The sequence below is a fragment of the Cheilinus undulatus genome, linkage group 10 (assembly GCF_018320785.1).
Source record: "Cheilinus undulatus linkage group 10, ASM1832078v1, whole genome shotgun sequence".
Classification (NCBI taxonomy): domain Eukaryota; kingdom Metazoa; phylum Chordata; class Actinopteri; order Labriformes; family Labridae; genus Cheilinus; species Cheilinus undulatus.
The window spans coordinates 12,079,498-12,099,709 of NC_054874.1; the positions used below are offsets into that span (position 1 = coordinate 12,079,498).

Genomic DNA, 20,212 nt, shown 5'->3' on the forward strand with positions numbered 1-20,212 from the left:
TGTTGCAAACAATATCTGGAGCATGTAGCCTGTATCCTTATCAGTCTTGTGCATAATTAACAAACTGTTCAGTTAATGAAGCTTTTCAGTGAAGCAACAAAACCTCCAAAATTTCCTTTGAAATGAAAAAAGTGTCATAAAGTCTGTTGGAAGTTGCTGCTGGAGAAAAGAACATAAACAACTTCAACCCTCCCCCAAAAAAGAGATGAAAGTGAAGTACACATTGCTCAGCTGAAGTAAACAATTATGTTTTATTGATAAGGTTCTCAGAAGAGTCTCGTTTCAGTGAATGTATAAGAATCATCCTTTGATAATACTGATTTGGTACATTATGACATCCAGCACGAGTCTCTTCACAGTGAGAGGGATCCATTACTGCTACTGCTGTCGGGATCTAGGACAGAAACATCTCTGCTTCCAACAAAAAACAGTCAAAAACAACAAACTGGGGATTGATATTGTAGATATGGAATATTAGAGTGCCACAAAACTCTAGAGTAGTAAGACCAGCTAAAGATTTTGCACATTACAAGCCACTTCCTCTTAGAAATATAAAACTCGATATTCTTGACAATATTCTACTGTGCTGCATAAAGGTAGGTCTATACACTGTACATCGAAATATATTTCGAAAAAACAGATTTCACAGTTTTAAAGACTTTATTTAAAGTATAAACCGTTTTTAAAACACTTTATTACATAAATTATTCTTTTTGAGAGTGACTATTATTTGCCCTGGCAGCAAACTGAAATTAATACAAAAACAAAATGAACATTTCATACATATTTTACAAAAGAAAATAAACTCATCCATTATGTTCATTTGGAATAGAACTGGTGACTCATTCATGATTGTCATATAGTACTAAGAATAAATAATAAAAAGCGATTAAAATAAAATAAATACTAACTTATTATGTTTTTCCGGACTCTGTGAGTTGTGTGTTTGATCGTTCTGTACAGAAGTGCCTTGGTGAAAGTCTCACAATTCTACCGCGACTGAAACGTACAAAACTACGGCATCTACAGTATACGCAACATCCTGAAATTTAGTGTAGGCGGACACATATGTAGTAATATGATTCTTCTCCCCATTTCAAAATAAACAATGCTGTGAGATACCACTGTCCACAAATATAGCCATCACTTTTTTTGACTTTGTTTTTTTAAAAAGTTTATTTTTCGTCCATTAACAGCTCGGATTTGTTCATGATGCCGTTAGCTTGTGTGTTGCTTGGTTGGATGTGTGCTGCCTCGGTGGCAGCGGGCTGGTCCGTGGTGGACGATGGGAGGCCTGAGACAGGGAGACGACTCAAAGTACCGGACGACCTTTCACATTGCCTTGTCAGTCGCTGTTGGTGATGTCCTCGGTTGATGCGAAGTTGTAATGGCTGCGCTCTGGAGTAGCTTTGTCTCCACTTTGGTCCCTGTGCCTTCAGTGTTTTTTAGAGACAGACAAGCCTTAACTGCAGAGAGCCAGCGCAGTACAACTCCAATGTGTGATCAGTAGCTGTCATGGCCGCTCTCAGTGTGACCCAAAAAATATGGGCGAAAATATCACTATCTTTTTTAAAAAGGGGAATCTTCTTATTCACTAAGCATCAGTTCTTAAAGTTCTTCAGTGCTTTTTCAGTTGTTCAAAGTTTTTCAAAAAAAGAGCCATTGACCAAACAATAGATTTTTTGCCTGTGGCAGTAAAATTAACAATATGTTTTCTGGTAAGTCATTCTTTTCAAAAGTCCCTGCAGCGTTCCGTGAGTAACCCCATTTGTTGGTTAAATCTCCATGGGTTTTTTAAAGGAGAAGGGTTGAGGAGGCTGGGTAGGAATAAGGAGCAGGATCTAGAGAAATGAGAGTGGGACAGAGGGAAGAGTCAGTCCTCAGGGCTGTTACCTCTTGCCCATCTCGTTCTGTCTGAGGAACTGGATGTTGTTGCTGCTGTCAGCCAGTTCTGGATACTGCTCCACAGGCAGTACATAGTAGCCGTCATAGCCTTGTACTCTGCCTGTGGTTAAGAGCTGCTGTCTCTCCCCCTCCGTCCAGAGGCGACTACCTCCCTTTCCGTCCCTGGCCCTCTGCTGCTCCTTGGCCCAGGCCCCGGCCAGGGCTCTCTGCCTGGCCAGCTCCAACAGTCTTACCTTCTCTTCATCCACCACGTCCACAGCGAGCCCGTACCGAATGCTCAGTACTAACGAGGGAACTGCAAACTCCACAGTCACTCCTCTCCTTGAGCGGCCACTCACTGTCACATTGATGCCGCTCTCCAGGGACTTACGCCCATTGGTGAGCCCCAAAGCCAATAGGTCGCTGTCAGCAGAGCCCACTTTCACAAAGTAGTGACAGTCTTTACCATCTTGGGTGTAATGGGTGCCTTCAAGGTACTGAGCACCGTTGAGTACCAGAGCCACCTTTCGGCTGTCGTCACTGGCCAAAGCTGACACTCCGGCCACCACCCGGCCTTCCTTCAGAGCCAGCATTACTCCTCGACCTATGATGGGAGTGCTGGTGCCGAACCAGTGACCGGGTTTGTCCTTGCGTCTTCTGCGCTCCTTGTTGAGAAGACGACCCTCGAGAGCCATAAAGGCCTGGTTATGACGCTCTGCTGCCTGCTGTACGCCGGTGATGAGCTGAATAAGACAGAGAAGAAAGCTTTGTGACTTTTTTCATGACTTTTTTCATAGTCATGAACTAACACTGATTCTGCTTGGCTTTAATAGGCTGCTATTAAAGCCAGGCATTTTTTTTCTTATAGAGCACCATTAATATACATGTAAAAAGCCATGCAAAGTAAGAGATTAAACAATTAATATGGCACTAATATATTAGGCAAAAAAGAACTGAAAAAAATCTGTAACATTCTCAGACTGTGTTTTTGTTCTTGTTTGCTTTACAGTGACCAGATGATTGGTTTCTGTAATAACACCAACATTCACCAGAAAAGCTGAATCACTATCATGGGAATCATTTTGGCTTTGATTCTGTTGACAACAAAACAAGAACACTGGCTCATACCTGTCCGTTCTCACAGTGCTGTGTGGCCTGCAGCTCGTACGGTGGCTCCACAAAGTAGAGCGAGTGTCGGGGGAACCCTGGGATTATATTACTGAGCTGGAAGCCAAACATCACCAGCCAGCTCTTCACATCTACAACAGACAGGATGAAAAATTCATTCGCTGAGTAACAGAGTCAAACAAGGTTGCAAATTAATCATTCTTCTCCAAATGTGAAAGTGTATTCATGTCTGTGACTCATCTGGTGTTATGCATGGCTAGCAGCAACCGTGCCATCTGTAGTACAGTACTTTGTAACTTGCTCAAACTATCTTGTCCATCACAATCTGTTTGTTCTGCACTCTTGAGATATCAGCCAATATCAGAGAATACCAGACTAGAGTAACATTTTACTAGATGTGTGAACAGAAAGCTCTTTACTGTGTTGAATTTAGATAGACACTTTATTAATCCTGAGGGAAATTCAAAATTTATCTGAATAGTCTACAATGCCTACAAATAGTATTCACCCACTTGAATCCTTCATCCTTTTATTGATATTATAAATCAGTCATGGTCAATATAATTCAGCATTTTTGACCAAAAAACCCTTCTTTAATGTCAAAGTGATTTCTACAAAGTAATGCCATTTAAATAAAGATATGTAATGTAAAATAAGTGCTTAAATATTCACTCCCTTCAAGTCAGTATATAGTAGATGTGCCTTTCGCTGCAATCACAGCACTGAGTCTAGGTAGGTCTAGGTATAGGTCTCAATCAGACTTGAACATCTGGACACTGCAACTTTACTCCATTCTTCTTTGAAAAACTGCTCAAGCTCTGTCATGAACAGCCCTTCTCAAGTCCAGCCACAAATGCCATTTCTGTATGCTTTGGGTTATTGTCTTGCTAGAAAATCCCAAGCCACAGTTCTCTTGCAGACTGAATAAGATTGCCCTCCAGGATTTGCCTATATTTTGCCACATTCATTTTAACCTCTACCTTTACAAGCCTTCCAGGGCTGCCTGCCAAGAAGCATCCCCGAGCATGATACTGCCACCAGTGTGCTTCACAGAAAGGATGGCGTGTTTGTGGTGGTGTGCAGTCTCTCTCATCTCAGCTGCTAAAGTTTGTAACTCCTTCAGAGTAGTCATAGGTTTCTTGATGGCCTCTCTCACTAGTCTCATTCTTGCACGGTCACTCAGTTTGTGAGGACGGCCTGATCGAGGCAGATTTAAACATGTTCCGTATGCCTTCTAATCTGGCATGCCAGATGGATGTGTTCACACATCCATCTGGTAAACCACTCGTACACAGCGTTTGGGAAAGGGCAGAGCCTTTGAAACAAAAAATAGGAGGGTTATTGGATGAACGTTCTGTCTGTCACATCTTTACGGGCCAATCAGAGCAACAAAACACGTGACGTAGCTGCCGAGCTGCGCACCTACCGAAGGAGTAAACTCCTTATAGAACTGCATAATGTGAACCATGGCGACTATACATGTGTCAGTACACGATTTTTGTTGTTTTTGAAAAGGAAACAACTCAGTGCTGTTCTTTGTTTTTCTTTTAATGAAGAAATGTCGTCAAGTTCTGATAAAACTGGCGCTTTAGCAGCATCCACGCTTATGTCTTCAGCCGTAATTGTACCGGCTTCTTGTTGCTGCTTGCTTACGTCACGACTCCGCCGCGCCCAAAAGTACTGCCCCTTGACGCTGATTGGTCCTGTCACTTTCTAACCGGGCCCAAACGGTTCAGATAGGAGCTTTGCCAGATGGATTTGTCAGTGAGAAACACGGAAACGGGTGTATCCATCTGCTTTGCAAAATTATATTCCTTTCATTTCTTGTTGATGGATTTACTCCAGACCTTGTTCAATGCCTTGGATTTTTTTGAGTGCTTCCTGTGTCTTATCCTTTTCAATAACCTTTTCTCTTAGTTTCACAGGATGTTCTTTTGTCTTCATGGTGTAATGGTAGCCAGGAATACTAATTAACTAGTTACTGGACCTTCCAGACACAGGTGTCTTTATACTACAATGACTTGAGACACATTCACTGCACTCAGGTGATCCCCATTTCGCTAATTGTGAGAGTGCTAGCACCAACTGGCTGGACCTCTGTTAAATTAAGTCAGTCACTTAAGAGGGTGAATATTTTTTTAGTTACTCATGTTACTGTACATATTTTTGTTCAATTGACATTACTTAATAGAAAAAAAGGGGTTAAATACTTTTTATAGCCACTGTAAGTAATCAATTTTAAACCCTTTCTCTTGTGTGCTTGAGAAAAATGTTTGCATATAATAATCACATCATCATGTATTTCATGTGCTTCAGGGTTCAAATGCTATGGAGAAATAACTTTGAAAGCAACCTTAGACAAAGCAAAATCAGCTAAACAATGGGAATACAAACCCCTGTTCCAGAAAAGTTGGGATATTTAGTGATTTTTTTTCTTTTATTAAACACACATTCTGAATTGCCTGAGCTGCCTGCAACAAGCTCTGAAAGAGTTGGGACGGGGCAAGAAAATACAAGAAAAGCTGTGTAATACTCAATAAACATCTTCCACAGGTCAGCAGGTTAATTGGTAACAGGTGATTGCACCATGACTTGGTATAAAAGAGGCTCAGTCATTAATAGTCCACTTGTGAAAGACTGCATGGGCAAATCGTCCCACAGTTTATGAACAGCTTTCCTCAACATGCCATTGCAAAGAATTTCACCATCTCCAGTCCGTAATATCATTAAAAGATTCAGATTCACTTTTTCAAGAATGTCACTGCTTAAATCAGCCAAGCCACATGCTGCATGAATTACAGCAGCATGGCTTCACAGTTTAAGAATGTGTGTCATGTCTCCAGAAAGCTGATGTAACACAGTGACAAACATGCTTCTGTCCCAGTTTTTTTGGAATGGGTTGCTGGCATCAAATTCACAGTGTGTATTTTTGAAAAAGGCAAAATAATAATAATAAAAAGATTGGTTTGAACATTAAATATCTTGTATCTGTGCTGTATTCTGTTGAACAGGAGTTGAAAAGGATTTATAAATCATTGTATGATTCTGTTTAATATTTTAAAACAATGTCCAAACTTTTATGAAATTAGGGTTTGTAGAATTTGATTAAAGGCAAGACCAGGAAGGCCATTGAATTTACCATAATATTCTACACAATCATCTATAAAATCTTATGTCTGAAAATGTATGCACTTGAGAAAATGGTTAGCAAGTTCAGACATGACAAAAGTAAGTGTAGTTGTTGTAAATATATTTAGTTGAACAAAATTTGATTTTTGCATCTAATAAATTGATAGAAATTCTTTACCTGTCACATAATTTTTGACATCCAGCATGTCACTGAGGGGGTTGTTGTTTTTAAACATGTATAAATTAAATGGCGAGGGATCCTTCCCTATCTTGGGCCAGATGCTGTAGTCAGGCGACGTCCAGCGTCCGGCCAACACGTCGTAGTCCCGCTGGGTGAAGTGGACCAGCTTAGTCAGGGGGTCATAGAGACCACCGTGAAAACCGACCACCAGCTGGAACTCTGGGTTTGAGTCCAGGTACACCTCTCCGTAGGCAGTGTACTGCACCTGGGTGACACAAGCAGATTCAATTTACTTTGGGTTTTTCTCAGCTCTGCTTCTGAGGAAAAGGTCAGAACAATGTGTCAGGCACAGAGGAGCCTCCCCAGAGAAGCTTCTTCAGTGTGCAGCATTATGCTGAATTTTCCAGTCAATTCCAAGACATTTTGTAGCAGAAATTTATTTCAATTAAGGTAATGGGGAAAACGTCATGTCTTACCTGCTTGATCATTTGCCCGTTGCTGCTGAAGACAGCCAATGGTGTGCCAGTGTTGTCAGAAGCTATGTAGTACTCCTCGCCACTGCTAACCTCCATGGCAAACAAATGACCCTGATCATGAAACAGAAATTCAGTTAATTTCAATTATGCAACAATAATTTTGCCAGTTTTTGTTACAGAAGACATACATTAACCTTATGCCATGCTAGTCCACACTATACCCCCTACCAAATTTTAGGGATGCCCAATACATTTAGGCATAATATCAGTATAGGAAGATACCTGCTTAAAAAGTTTCTTATCAGTATTTACAAATCCAGTGGTGTAGTGCCGGGTATGCCCAGATAAACAGAGTATATCCACTTATTTCTTAGTCTCCATATAGTGTACCCTCTTTTAAATCCCCTCTGACCATCATTCAAAAGTAAGCTTCACTTTTTTTCACTAGTATGGCAAAGGCATGTCTTGATTAACTTTGAATCTAACTGGCTAGAACTGGTCAGTGTTTGGTTGAGTCAGAAAATAAGGGTTAGTTAATCAGAGGCAGAGCAAGCGGACTGTATTTTTATGGTTCCTGGAGTAACTAGCAATAGGAACAGAGCTTGTGGTCACTTTGCTTCCTTCATCTTGGTTTCATAATGATCCTTGCTACCTGAAGTCAATGTGCAAAAGCAAAAGGCCTATTTTCAGGTTACTAAAATATGCAAAAGCAATCAGTAAAACAGACTGTTCATCGTGTGCTGGATGAGTCACTGAAAATATGTAAAAAAAAAAATTAAGTGTATATCCAGATCTGCATGTACCACAAAACCACTGTACATAGCAGACAGTATGAATTATGCTTCACCTCATAAAGTGAAGCGTAAATTTGTGGAGTTTTTAGGAAGTTAAAGTATGTTCTTATGTCTGAACTACAGCTGGCCAATTTCTTTGCACAAAAAAAATATGTGTGTTATTTTAAGCAGTTTGTCAGAATAGTCTCAGAGAAACTCCCTGCTGTTAAATCTGTTGTTTGATTAAAAGAATTAATTTTAAGTCTAATTTGAAAGAATGGGCTCTTTAAAAAGGATCATATTCTTATTTAGTGCTCGACAGAGTTCACTGTTTGTCAGCAGGTTGTTAAACTGCTGTTAGCAGCTCAAAAAGGCATGTTTTTACTGTTGCTGTAAAACATATATTAATTGCTTAATGTGCATGTTTTTTGAGGAAGTTCTGTTTGTTCTTCCTTACTGAATTGTAGGGATCCATGGCAGTATTGGCATGTTCTTGGTATCAGCTGATATTGTCTTAAAGATCTAGATACTGGTATCAGAATATATGACAATTTCTGCCTGAAATATCAGTAAAATATAAACAGGTGCATCTCAAAAAATAGAATGTTATCGAATTTAATTTAATTCAAGAAATGAAACTTCCATATAGTCTAGATTATTTTCATACATAACAGTTTATAGCTCACAAAAATAAAAATTCCACCATCTCAAAGTATTAGAACATCACAAAACATCAGTTTAAAATGGATTTATAAAACAGAAATGTCAGGGAAAAAACCTTTGCAAACTGGACTTTTCCTGAATATTTCAATATTTTGAGATTTGGATTTTCATGAGATGCAAGCAGTTATCATCAAGATAAAAAAACAAAAGAAAAAAGTTGAAATGATTCACTTTGTATGAGATGAATCTAGAATACACAGAAGTTTAACTTTTTGAAGTAAATCACATAAAAAAAGCTTGTATGATAAGAAACAGCAAGAAACAGCTAACTTCTAACTTCTTGGATGGAAGAATACTTTTAAAATGTGGTTACACATTGGATTCTGAGGTAAGTTGCCCTGTAAGACTCCCCAAAAAAGACTGAAAACTATCAAGCTGTGCACTCTGTTGTTGTCTATGGCTTTTTCTTGTTGCTAGCATTGTCTCTAAAACTGTCCGGCACTTTTGGAAACCAATAAAACACTTCCTCATTAACAGGTATAATCAAGCTGTAGCACTGCACTTTGATATAATATGTGGTAAAGCGTATAGCTTTTACATCCATTAACTCTGGATAAGTGATTTCAAATGTCCTTGTTGAGGTCAGGGAGAGGCTTTAGAAATTATTTATGCGGTAACAAACTGTACTGCAGTTCCAAGTGTTTCAAACCACCTTTGTGAAGTTTCTCACATCTTTAAAATATTGCCAACAAAGTTAAGTTACAACCAGAGCTACACCCAGGCCTACCTGCAGGTCGTAGTACAGAGAAGAGATGTCAGAGCTGGAGTGGTTGAAGATGTGTGTGACCCTGGTCGGGTGGTTTAGGTCAGCATAGAAGAACTGAAGGTGCTGCCCCAGGCTGTTCCTAGTAGACACCCTCCGTCCCAGCCCGTCATAGTGATACACAACGCTCCATCCCCCAGGGCCCCGGTTGTAGGCCCTCAGCAGCTGACCTTTTGAGTTGTAGTCGAAGACATCTGAGCCACGCTGACTCAGGTAGCCATCTTCATCAAGGCGGTACTGGACATCTCCCAGGCGTGTGATGCGGTCTCTGAGGTCATAGCGGAGTGGCAAGATGCGGGCACTGTTCCCAGGGTTAAGCAGGTGGAGGTTACCATTCAGGTCGTAGCTGTAGCGCCAGGTGGACCAGTCATTTACCTGGGGAAAAGTTTATTAAAGGGATTTAATCAACAAAGTAATGCAATTATAAACAAAACTGATGCATCTGAGGTTTTGTCAGTTTTCCAAAAAACAGCAGGCTGTAAGGATGAGGCTGTTTATTCACCTTCACACCACTGAGTTGTCCGTCTCCGTCATAATCATAGCGGTACTGAGTGGTGTTGGCATAGGGCCCGATTTTGAGTTCTCTCTTCACCACCCGCCCCATGCTGTCGTACTGCACTGTCATCCAGTACATAAGAGAGCGGAAGATCTCATACTGGACCTCCTTGATACGACCGTGAGTGTCAAAATGCTTGCTCAGCGTCATGACAGCTGTGGTAATGATCTGATTGATGTCATAGTATATGACACCAAACTTTCCAAAGTGCTCCACCTACAGGAAGGGGGAGAAAGATTTAGAGATCTGGCATGCCATGAAAGACATATCACCAAGCAGAGAATATTAAGAGTAACATTTCTGCACCTTTCCAGAGATCTCGTCATATCTGTAGAGGTCAACAGGAAGTGGAGTCTCACTGATGACTGGTTTCATGCTGGCGATACGGAAGCTGTTGTCGTGGTAGGTGTAATCAAACCTCGCATTGACCATTCCCTCCTCACTAAAGCGATAGATCTGCTTATCAATGAGCGGGCCCATTTTCCGATAACGAATGGTGCACGAGAAGCCCCCGCTCTGCAGGTTGACCATCTTTAGCACACCAGCTGTCTCGTCATAGCCGAAGGTGACGGCGGTGCTGTCGTACACGATCTCTGACAGCTTCGCCAGCTTGCCGTACTTGTAGAGGACACGGCGGCCTGTGCCCAGGAAGTGTGAGGCCTGAGGTCTGCCGTCCTCGCTGAAGTCGTGGATGATGGAGGCGTTGCTCTCTGGGGGGTTGTAAGTGTTACGGATGTAACCCACTGACACGTGCGTGAACATGGTGTGGCGGGCCACGCTGGGCATGGTGACAGCTGTGACCCGACCTGAGGCGTCAAACTCGAAGACGTACTGTCTCTGGCTCTGCAGGAGCAGCACCATGGACTATAAGCAGAAAGGAAGGAGAAATGCGGATTAATTTAATCGCATTATCATGGATGACTTGCCTCCTGTGAAATAGCACCCGGAGTAATTTGCTCTTAGCTGACAAATTTGAATCTTCATAACCATAAAAATGATGTATTATTTCACTCAGTTCATGCAATCCACGTCTTTTCCTTCCTGCTATTGCCTTTTCTTGGCAAGATTTGACACCTGGATGACAATGTTGTAGATAAATGAACTCACTTTGTCGAGGTAACTGTAGCTCCACACCTTCCCGTCCACAAAAGAGCGAGACAGAATGCGTCCCTGGGGGTCAAACTCTGTCCTCTCACTCATGCTCCCCCTCTGCAGCCCAACAAGCTGTCCTGTAGATGAATATGACACGTTGACCACTGCCAGGCTGCTGCTGGGTAGCCACATAGCTGGTCGACCCTGAGCATCATACATGATGCGCAGTGTGAACTTTCTGTGATCATCGTAAATCTTCTCAGTGCGTGTGTTACGGTCAAAGTCTATGGATAGAAGATTTCGGCCATGAGCCTGAGGAAAAGAGAAAAGGAAAAAGGTTAAACTTCTTCTACTAGACAATCCATTCCATGAGGCAACCATTCTTTTAGGTTATCATACTTTAAAGACTGAAAAAGATAATGGGACTTGGATCACACAAAGTCTGTTTTCTTTTGGAATATTTCAAATCGACCATCCTCTATAAACAGAGGAAGAATACCAGATTTTAACTGTGCAACCAAGGATATTAGGCTTCTAGATAAGGAAGTGTAAGGTTTTGTAATTCAGGCATAAAATTCTGTTTGCAAATGTCCTTTGTTTTGGTTTGGAAAAGATGTATGCTGGTCTGATTAGATGTGTTGAAGCCAAGGCTGACAAAAACACAACTCACTCTCAGCTTCCTCCCAAACACGGTGATCTTGCCCTTGGTCTGCTCCTTGCGTAGACGCCATTCAATGGAGTTAAGGCCGTTGTCAGTGGGCAGGGTGATGTTTCTGCGACCAATCGTTGGACTGACAGAGCCTGCCAGGATGTGGGGCTCTGTGTGAAAGCTGATGCCCATACCGTTGGCATACATCACTCTTAGGGTCCCATTGTTACACAGCTGGTAGCTGTTCCTCACCTGGTCTGTAGAGGGAGAAACACAAAGAGAAAGTAAGAGCAATGTCAACTAAACATATTGAAATCCTGCTTTCTTCAGAGTGTAAGACCACATGGCTGTTTCTCTCTATATGTCTGCCCTGTGACTGACTGCACCTCTTGTGAAATAAAAGCTGAGACTGGCTCCACATCAGCATTTGGGGACTGCATCTCAGGACTGGTGTTGCTTTCATTGTGTCTGTCTGTCAGTGTATTGTGCTGCACTGCAGGTGTCTGTTCCTGTTTGGATAGGAGCTGCACGCACCAGCTGCAGATTGATAAGAAAAATCCATCCAGGTACTTTGACCAAACAATGCTGGCCATTTCTGGGTGGAAACATTCACTCCAAATTGCCGTACATTGGAAACACAAGGTCTCTACATTTTGCAGGGTCAGTAAATTTTACTTGCTGAATTTACAGATTTTTTTCTAATTACAAGAAATTAAAGCCTATCTTTTCTCTTATGCAAATCTTGAAATAAGATGTTTGAATTGTTTCGTAGAGGTGGCTTATACTGAGTGTAATAATGTTTTTCACAACTGTTAAAACTCTATTTCCCATACCCTAAACCAAATGGACGGTTCCCTAAACTACTTCATGGAATCTGCCCTCTTGTTGGCAAAACCTTGAACACTTTTCCTGATCAGACACAATTAGCAAAACTCATTTTCTCTTTTTTTCTGAAAAACAATCTCACTTTCTAAAACACTTTTTGAATTAAAATGCACTTGTGATGCACAATAGTAACCACTCAAAGCAGAAGTTAGATGAAATTTAAGCACAGTTGTCACTGTTTAAACACAGCCAGTCAAAAATGAAAATACTTGTCTCTGAAAATGTAAAACCAGTTTAGGCCAGACCAGAGAGCAAAAGTGAGTTAAAGTTGATATCAAAGATGAAGGAGATAGTCTGAGAGCCTGAGGAGGTGGAGTGTGAGAGGTGGCAGACTTTGAGGAAGATGAAAAGAGAGAAGATGGAAAGGAAGACAAACACCAAAAACAGATATTTCAAGGGATGCACAATATTATCTGTTACTAGTATCAGCAGATATGAAGATTTCTTGCAGCTTTCCACCAATATTTTGGCTATAAAAATCTGCATAGATATTCTTTAAATATTGACCGTACAAAGTTTTGGGCTGGACCAACAGACCATCATCAGCAAAATCTTTTTTCTATATTAATCACCATTCCTGAAACTTTCAAGTATGTTTTAAGAACTGATTTTTTAAAAATATGTTCATCCTTAACATTAAATTGTGTGTTTAAGGTCTGAACTACATTTAAATATTGGCATCGTCTGAAATTAATTAGTAAATGTCAGCATATTGGATATCAGCAAACGCCCTAAAAATTTCAGAGTGATAGATGAAGTTCTTTCTTATAGAACAGTGATAATCAGTTGCAGGCCGCATCAGGCCCTCACGGCTTGCTATCCAACACCCAGAGGATTATTAAATTCAGAAAACTTTAGAGGGCAAAACTATGGCATGGTATTGTTTAGCTGTTTTCTTGAAGTTTAAATTAAACCTTTGACCTAGCAGCTTACCAGACAAGCACAGTAGTATTTCTGTAATTTGGCATAATAAACACATACTTATTATTGTTATCTTGATTAAAGTTGCAGTTATTCACATTAATTTTCACATAAGGTTCTTTGAGAGCACAATATTCCCCTCTCAGAATCTTTACAGAAGATCTGTTTTCTGCATGAGTTTCGGTCAGTCACAACACAGCATATTAGCTAAAGTATCTCAATCGCCCCCTTGTGGCTGGCTGCAGTATAGCTAAAAGGGACTGATCTCACTGTTAAAGGCTTAAAGTTCCATTAATTTTGAAATGAATCAATGTTTTTACAAACACATGTTAACTAGACAAAAATATTGATTTCATTTCAGTTTATTTCTATGTCCGACCCCCACAGCAACAGTCAAGAAAAAGCTGGCCCTTCTAAAAATGGAGTTGATGACCCCTGTCACAGAATGACAGTGAGTGACACTGGATAAAACAATTATCACCTCACCAGGTGTGCAAAAGGTTCTGTTCTTCAAATGTCTATTTTGGAGAATCTGACTGGGATTTTTGCAGTTGTATCATCTATTTTTATAAATTTTACTTATTTTTGGTCTAACTACCTCAAAATTGACTTTAACCTAGGAAGATCATTGACCACATTTTAAATTTTGCTCTTTAGTATTAAATGACTGCTTTTTTAGTGTTTGCCTTCTGACTGCTGTATTTATGACATGAGAACAGAGTTTGATTATGTACACAGTTATAACTTTTTAAATATGATTATTTGAAAACTGGTGTTTGTGTTCAATTTTTAGAGAAAAGGGAGGAAGAGTTTAAGAAATATGTCTTTGCATGGTGGAAAACTGTAGGATATTTTGATGAGAACATAGACAAATACACTTGCTTTCATTGAAGCTTTTTTCATACAACCCCAGCATGACCATAAACTAAAGTATTTGAATGGGGTTTGACATTAATGCCAGAGTTTTTCTCAAATATTTAAAAGAAATCCTGCACTGTTTAAAGTCTTCTGAAGCTGGATGGGGGTCTTACCTAATTATCTGACCTATGGGCTTTAAAGTGACAGAGAAGACAAGAGAATCATTGGGGGCATTGGCTTTATAAAAAATATAGGATTATATGTCTGCTTGGCACTTTTTTAAAGAAAAAATGATGTCATGAGATTTCAAAAGAAATTTTAATAGCTTGTCAAAACCTCCTGATGCGGAAGAAAGGCTCAGAGCAGTTTTAATATTGCCGACCCACGATTTAAACTGGATAGTCTAATACTTTAAACATAACAAGGATGGGTTTTTTTCATTTGGTCTGACACTGAATAATGTTTTTGTAACTTAAGTTCAGTTCAACACTCTAAGCATCACAGCAATTACATTTTACAAGGTGGAGGGAAAAACATACACTTTGGTTGATTTACAGTTTATAAAACAGAGCTGGTTTTGTGTTTTCTTTCCTGTCTGCACTTAAATTAACTAGAAAAAAAGGCCCCCATCAGCAGGAACCAGCACATGTCCATGAAATATTAAAGGCATAACTCAGAATTATTCAGAATAAAAAAACTGGATAAACCGACAGCTATCACAATCCTCCTATCTCCCCATGACTCAGTCTCAAACAAGAATAGAAACAGATAAGCCCGTGCCTAATGCTGAGGCTAATTTTTTTCCTCTGATGTCTGAAAACAGACGTTCTGATCACGAAGATATGATTCAAAGTAAGATAAAATTGTTTTTGGACTCTGAAATATCTGGCACATTCAGCGTGCGATCTTTGTTTAATTCATTTACAAAAGGTGAGGGGATCAGATGGTGTCTCTCTTTGAAGTTCTGCCATAAATGACAGTAATCCATAAGGCCAATTTGTAATAAAGCTCCAGGCGCATTTTAACAATGCCTCAAACAGACAAGTGAAGCTTTTTCCATTGACTTGGCAGCAACAGCCTTTAGATAAATCTTCCCTGTTCTCTCTGTCTGAACAACCTCGTAATAAAACCGAAGCGAGGGAGAAGGAGAGAGAGAGAGAGGGAGAGAAACGGGAGCTCGAGGGCCAAGGAGAATTCACTGTGCAGGAGTTAATGAAGAGAGCGAGAAAGAGCGGAAAGAGAGGGAGATGGTTAAGTGAGTATGTCAGCAGAGAGCTGTGCTGAAACCCACACAGTGTGCTGGAAACCTTAAATGACTTACAGTGCTGTGAACAACTCTAGCGCTTTCCTCCCCCATTGCAGGTGGATCACTGAATACATCTACAACTTATTCTCTCTGAGGCCTTCAGAGTCATATCATCCACAGTCTGCATACACACTTCTGTCACGCCACTCACACTGGTCAAGGGAAGAAAGGCAATTACTCTCCTTCGTCTTCTTCCTCTCTAAACAGACCAAATAAGCTCAGGGATCATGGGAACCGGTTGAGAGCTGCATTTGTATGACGGTGTGTGTATGTGAGGAGAAAGCTTGAGGGATGAGGAGGATTCACTCTACATGAGTTAATGAATTTTTCTGTGATGATATTCAAAAGCAGGATGATCCCAGCTGGGATTAACAACTATATATTGGTAATTTTACTCCATGAGAGGGAGTGAGAGAGGGCTGGATGCAGTAGGGGAGGAAAATAATCTCCTGGAGCATCCACAAAACTGAGTGAAAATTACAAGACTTTCAATTAGAGGCGGCAGGCCGGCGCATATTCAGCATCACTCAGGGCGGCTATGATTTTGAATGCTAAGATTAAGTAGCTCTACAGCGCAGACTGTGCATCTCATCAATATATCAATAACATATGAAAAGAACCAGTTACACTTCTTAAGGATTTCATGCACTTTTATCAAAAACAGTGACTGAAAAAATCAATTCAATCATGCATATTTAATTCGATTAATTTTGCCCTCGAGTGACATCTTGCACCGCGCTTCAGTCCACCTTCGTGCCTCATACTCTGCAATTTCACAAACATATTTAAAAATTCATGACCAGCTCTTTTCTGCTGCGTGTCCCGTAAGTGCTGAGTGTGTTTTTACCTTGCACCACAGTGTACGAGGCTTCAACCGAGGACAGGTTGGTGATGACAGTGACATCGTCGTCCCTGCTGGAGCTCTCAATGTCGATGTTGATGGAGCGTTCAATCTCGCGATGGAGGCTCGTCACCATTCCTGTGGGGTAGGTCACGTTGGTCAGGCGACCCTCGCTGTCGTACCTTGGAGATTAGGAGTGTTGGGGTGAGGAGAAGGACATGATTACACGGACATGGCCAGTGTAGTTGTTAATGTTAATATCAGAATGACCATGCATACTTCATCCTGGTAACACCACACAGTCAATACAGACATTGTAGCAGGGCAACCCATAAAGAGGGAGAATGGGGGAAGTTTTTTGGGCCCAGCTGCTAGCAGGCCAGTAAAAACCTCAATATAAGCAACAGAAAAATATAAACTTAAATGGTCATTAAAACCTACAAAAAATTTCCATACTCCCTTAAATGTTGCTTAAATCTTAGGAGTCCACAATCAAGTCAGCGTGATGTCATTATGGGCTCCTTTTATCACATAAAGCATAAAAAACAAAGCTGCTTTTTGCAATTTAATCACTTTGTGTGGAAAGTGTGATTGTTAAGCTCTTTATCAGTTTTGGGTTGATGTTAATAGGTTAATTAGAACAGGAAATATCATTCATTTTGATATGAGATTAATCTTACACATGGAGTACAGTGTTCCACACTGTCCCATACCAGTGTTACAGGACTGGCAATAGTATTTTTTCATATTCAGCCATTGGCATTTTATGTCATTTTTTTGTAGAAAAAGTACAATCTTATATTTTTATTATGTGTTGTAAAAATGCAGTCTGTGCTATTTGATTGTCCTTGTAATGCTGTTCATAAAACATTATACAGTCGGGCAGTTGAAAATGAAAAAATGCCTATGTCTATAATGGTATTTTTCTGCATTTAGGTTGATTTTGGCTTGCTTAAACATCTATGTATGTTTAATTTGCACTGCTCGGGAATTTCTCACAGTCTTGGAATGCAAAGATGCCATATTTTCTTTGTGTACTTAAGTTCAACAATCATTTGAAACGTAGGTATTGTTTAGTAGATAAAAATGCCTTACTGATACATATGTATTCTGTGCAAAAAAAAAAAAAAATCATTTTCTAGATTGAAATATGTTATCCAACCACTTTTACGTGTAAGTTTAGAGCAGTTTCTAAATGCCTAACTCTCAAAATAACAAGTTATTCATATTTTGATGTATATATATTTTTAAATGTCATTTTTAACATTATTATTTTGGGTTTTTTAGAGGTCCTATATCTAAAACAATGAGTAAAAATTAGTTCTCACTTCATAAAGTTGAGCTTGTGCTGAAAAAATGAAACTACACATGAACCTGGTAGACATTTTTTAAGTGTTTTATAGTAAGGCTGGGCAATTAATAAAAGTTTCTGCACTTTTCAAAGCGCAGGAGGTGCAATATTACTTGGACTTGAAATGTGTCTCAAAGTAATTGTTTAAATTTTATCGCTGTGATTTTTTTCCCTGCACATCATTTAAATGTCAACTTTTTAAAAGAACAGCTTGCTAAATAATCCTACTTTCCTTATTTTTATTTTTAAGTAGTAATATCATTTAGATTTTTTTTCAAAATGATTAAGGCCTTATTTAATCTATGTAATATTGGCTGCTTATAACACAATTATTATTGCTTGTGTTTTTTTTAATAACAATGATGAGCAACTTAAAAAATAAAATGTATATTAAATTGCAACCACAGTGTTGGGGGAAAAATCGCAATCAGTTTACTTCTCCAAAATCCTTCTGCCCTAGTTTATGTAGTCAAAGGATAAGTACTGACAAAAAGTAAAAAAGCTCTTTTCTGCAAATGTAATGTAAAATGTAAGACCTGCATTGTTGCTTGTCAAACATGACCCTAACTACCAGAATAGCTATCTGCAAAAAACACCTTCTATAAAACTAGCCAACACTAGGGGCGTGTCGGAGATGACTTTATTAGTTTAGGAGAGCATCGTCATAGATGAGGCATATGCATTGAAATAATAAATCAAGCAGGGCGTATTTACTGACTCTTTCAGGGGCCCAGTCCCTGCTGTAGGCAGATCTGATCCTGGACATGTGTTTAATATAATGTTGATTCTGTTGCTGTCCATTTACAGTCTCGGCAGATGGCTGTTCAACATCATTTAACAGCTTAATTTTCATACTTTTTTCAATTTTAGTCATTTTTTTAATATTTAATGTTTAATTCCTGTAGATTGAGAGCAAATTCCTTGTTGCGCAAGCATACTTGGCAAATAAGGCTGATTCTGGTTTCTACCTAGTAAAAATACATTTTTCCTTGACACTGCAACTTTGCTAAATATGCACCATGGGCACAGTAAACTTCAAAGAGATATAAAAGAAACAAACTGTAAAGTAGAGATGCAAAGACACCACCTTTTTCCAAACTAAGTGCAAGTATAAATACCAAGATTTGGTACACACTGATGTCAAGTACAAATAAGAAAACTTCTTAAGACCATTACATTTACAGCAATGAATTTGAAAGTTTGTTTTATATGAAATGTTCCTCAGTTTGTTGCATAGTTTGCAGTTTGTTTTACATCTAGTATCCTCATTTATGTTGCATCCCTACTTGCGCTGAACGATATGGGAAAATAATCTTACTGCAATTTTTTTTTCCCCAATACTGCAATTTAATATGCAATTATTTTTAAGTTCCTCATTTTATGTATAATGTTTGCATGATGTGTAGAGCAGAACATCTCTGCCTCAAAAAACATATTAAACTGGTATCTTGAAACACATTTTAGGCCATAGAAATATTGCACCTTCTGTGATTTAAAAACTGCAGCAGGACATATTCCAATTTAATCTAAAATTTGATTAACTGCCCAGTGTTTAACCTTTCTTAAAAATAAACTCAACAATAATGTATAGATAGAAAAACACTTTTAAATTGAAAGAGAGAAAACTACAACATCTGCTGTTATAATGCTGATCTGAAAATGTACATTCTATCTCAAATAAACCATAAAACACAGCAAGAATGTTACAGATATTATAAAATCATACAACTTTTAAGGCCGTAGTAAAGATATGAACTGAGATTTAGACATTAAATATATGCTCACACATGTGCACACTTTCAAAACACCATCCTGCCGGACAGAACAGACCAGTCACCCTATTTGGCTGCAGTAATAAAAGCTAACACTGGGGGGCAGCAGTGTACCATGTGAGGTATCACATGAATAACCGGGATTGCACTGGAACGTGATCAACATAAAACCTGTGAAAGTCATTCATTTGTATTTCAGATGTGTGGAAGAGTGGTTAAAAAATACAAACGCATATTCAGACACTTTCACAAACACTCACTGGTAAAATGTGGTCCATCCAGTCTCATCAGCTTTGGTAGCCAGGAGGCCTGTGTTGCCACTGTAACCCATCAGAGCCACCTCCTGGCCCATGGCTGACACGCTTCGCAGCCCCCCTGTGGGATCCAGTCCGAGGGTCACCACTTGATTCTCTGGCAGCAGCACCAGTCTAAGCAGGCCGGCTCCTCCTCCCTGCGCCTGGCCATCCCTCCTCACCTTCACTGTGTTGTTGCAGTTGTCCACCAGCATAGACAGCTCTCCATCAGGACCGTAGGTGAAGTTATATAGTGGCTCCCCGGTCACCAGACTTATGGTCTGGATGTGCAGTCCCTCCCCGTTGAAGACGTACAGCTCCTGCTCCCTTGGTGATGCGACCTCATACTGCGCCGATCCTGCAAAGCCCACACTTGAGACGGCAGGGCCGGGACGGTTCGCTCGCACTGCTCTGATACGGATGTTGTTGAGGTCGGCAATGAAGAGCGTCCCATCAGGGGACACAGCCAAGGATGTGGGGGAGTTCAAGCTGGCGTCTGGGGCGTATCCATCGTCCCCATAAAAGCAGTTGCAGTTGACATCATTCTTACAGTCGCAGTCGGAGGCAGCACCAGCCAGAAGAGAGATTTCTCCATTAGTGCTCACCTAAGAAAAACACAGAGACAGAATAT

General features: G+C 39.9%; 1 protein-coding gene across 3 annotated transcripts in view; it reads right to left on the bottom strand.

Moving 5' to 3' along the window:
• Window positions 1–373: 373 nt before the first annotated feature.
• Window positions 374–20,212, bottom strand: part of tenm2 (teneurin transmembrane protein 2) — a 274,412-nt gene continuing 254,573 nt past the window's right edge. For all 3 annotated transcript variants that reach the window (XM_041797918.1, XM_041797919.1, XM_041797920.1), the window contains 11 exons: window positions 19,549–20,186; window positions 16,172–16,347; window positions 11,376–11,611; window positions 10,721–11,017; window positions 9,920–10,477; window positions 9,560–9,829; window positions 9,022–9,432; window positions 6,799–6,909; window positions 6,320–6,587; window positions 3,013–3,143; window positions 374–2,627 (listed from right to left, as the gene is read on the bottom strand). In XM_041797918.1, the coding sequence (XP_041653852.1) occupies window positions 1,890–2,627; window positions 3,013–3,143; window positions 6,320–6,587; window positions 6,799–6,909; window positions 9,022–9,432; window positions 9,560–9,829; window positions 9,920–10,477; window positions 10,721–11,017; window positions 11,376–11,611; window positions 16,172–16,347; window positions 19,549–20,186 (3,834 nt within the window). In that variant the 3' untranslated portion in view covers window positions 374–1,889. The remainder of the gene's footprint in view (window positions 2,628–3,012; window positions 3,144–6,319; window positions 6,588–6,798; window positions 6,910–9,021; window positions 9,433–9,559; window positions 9,830–9,919; window positions 10,478–10,720; window positions 11,018–11,375; window positions 11,612–16,171; window positions 16,348–19,548; window positions 20,187–20,212) is intronic.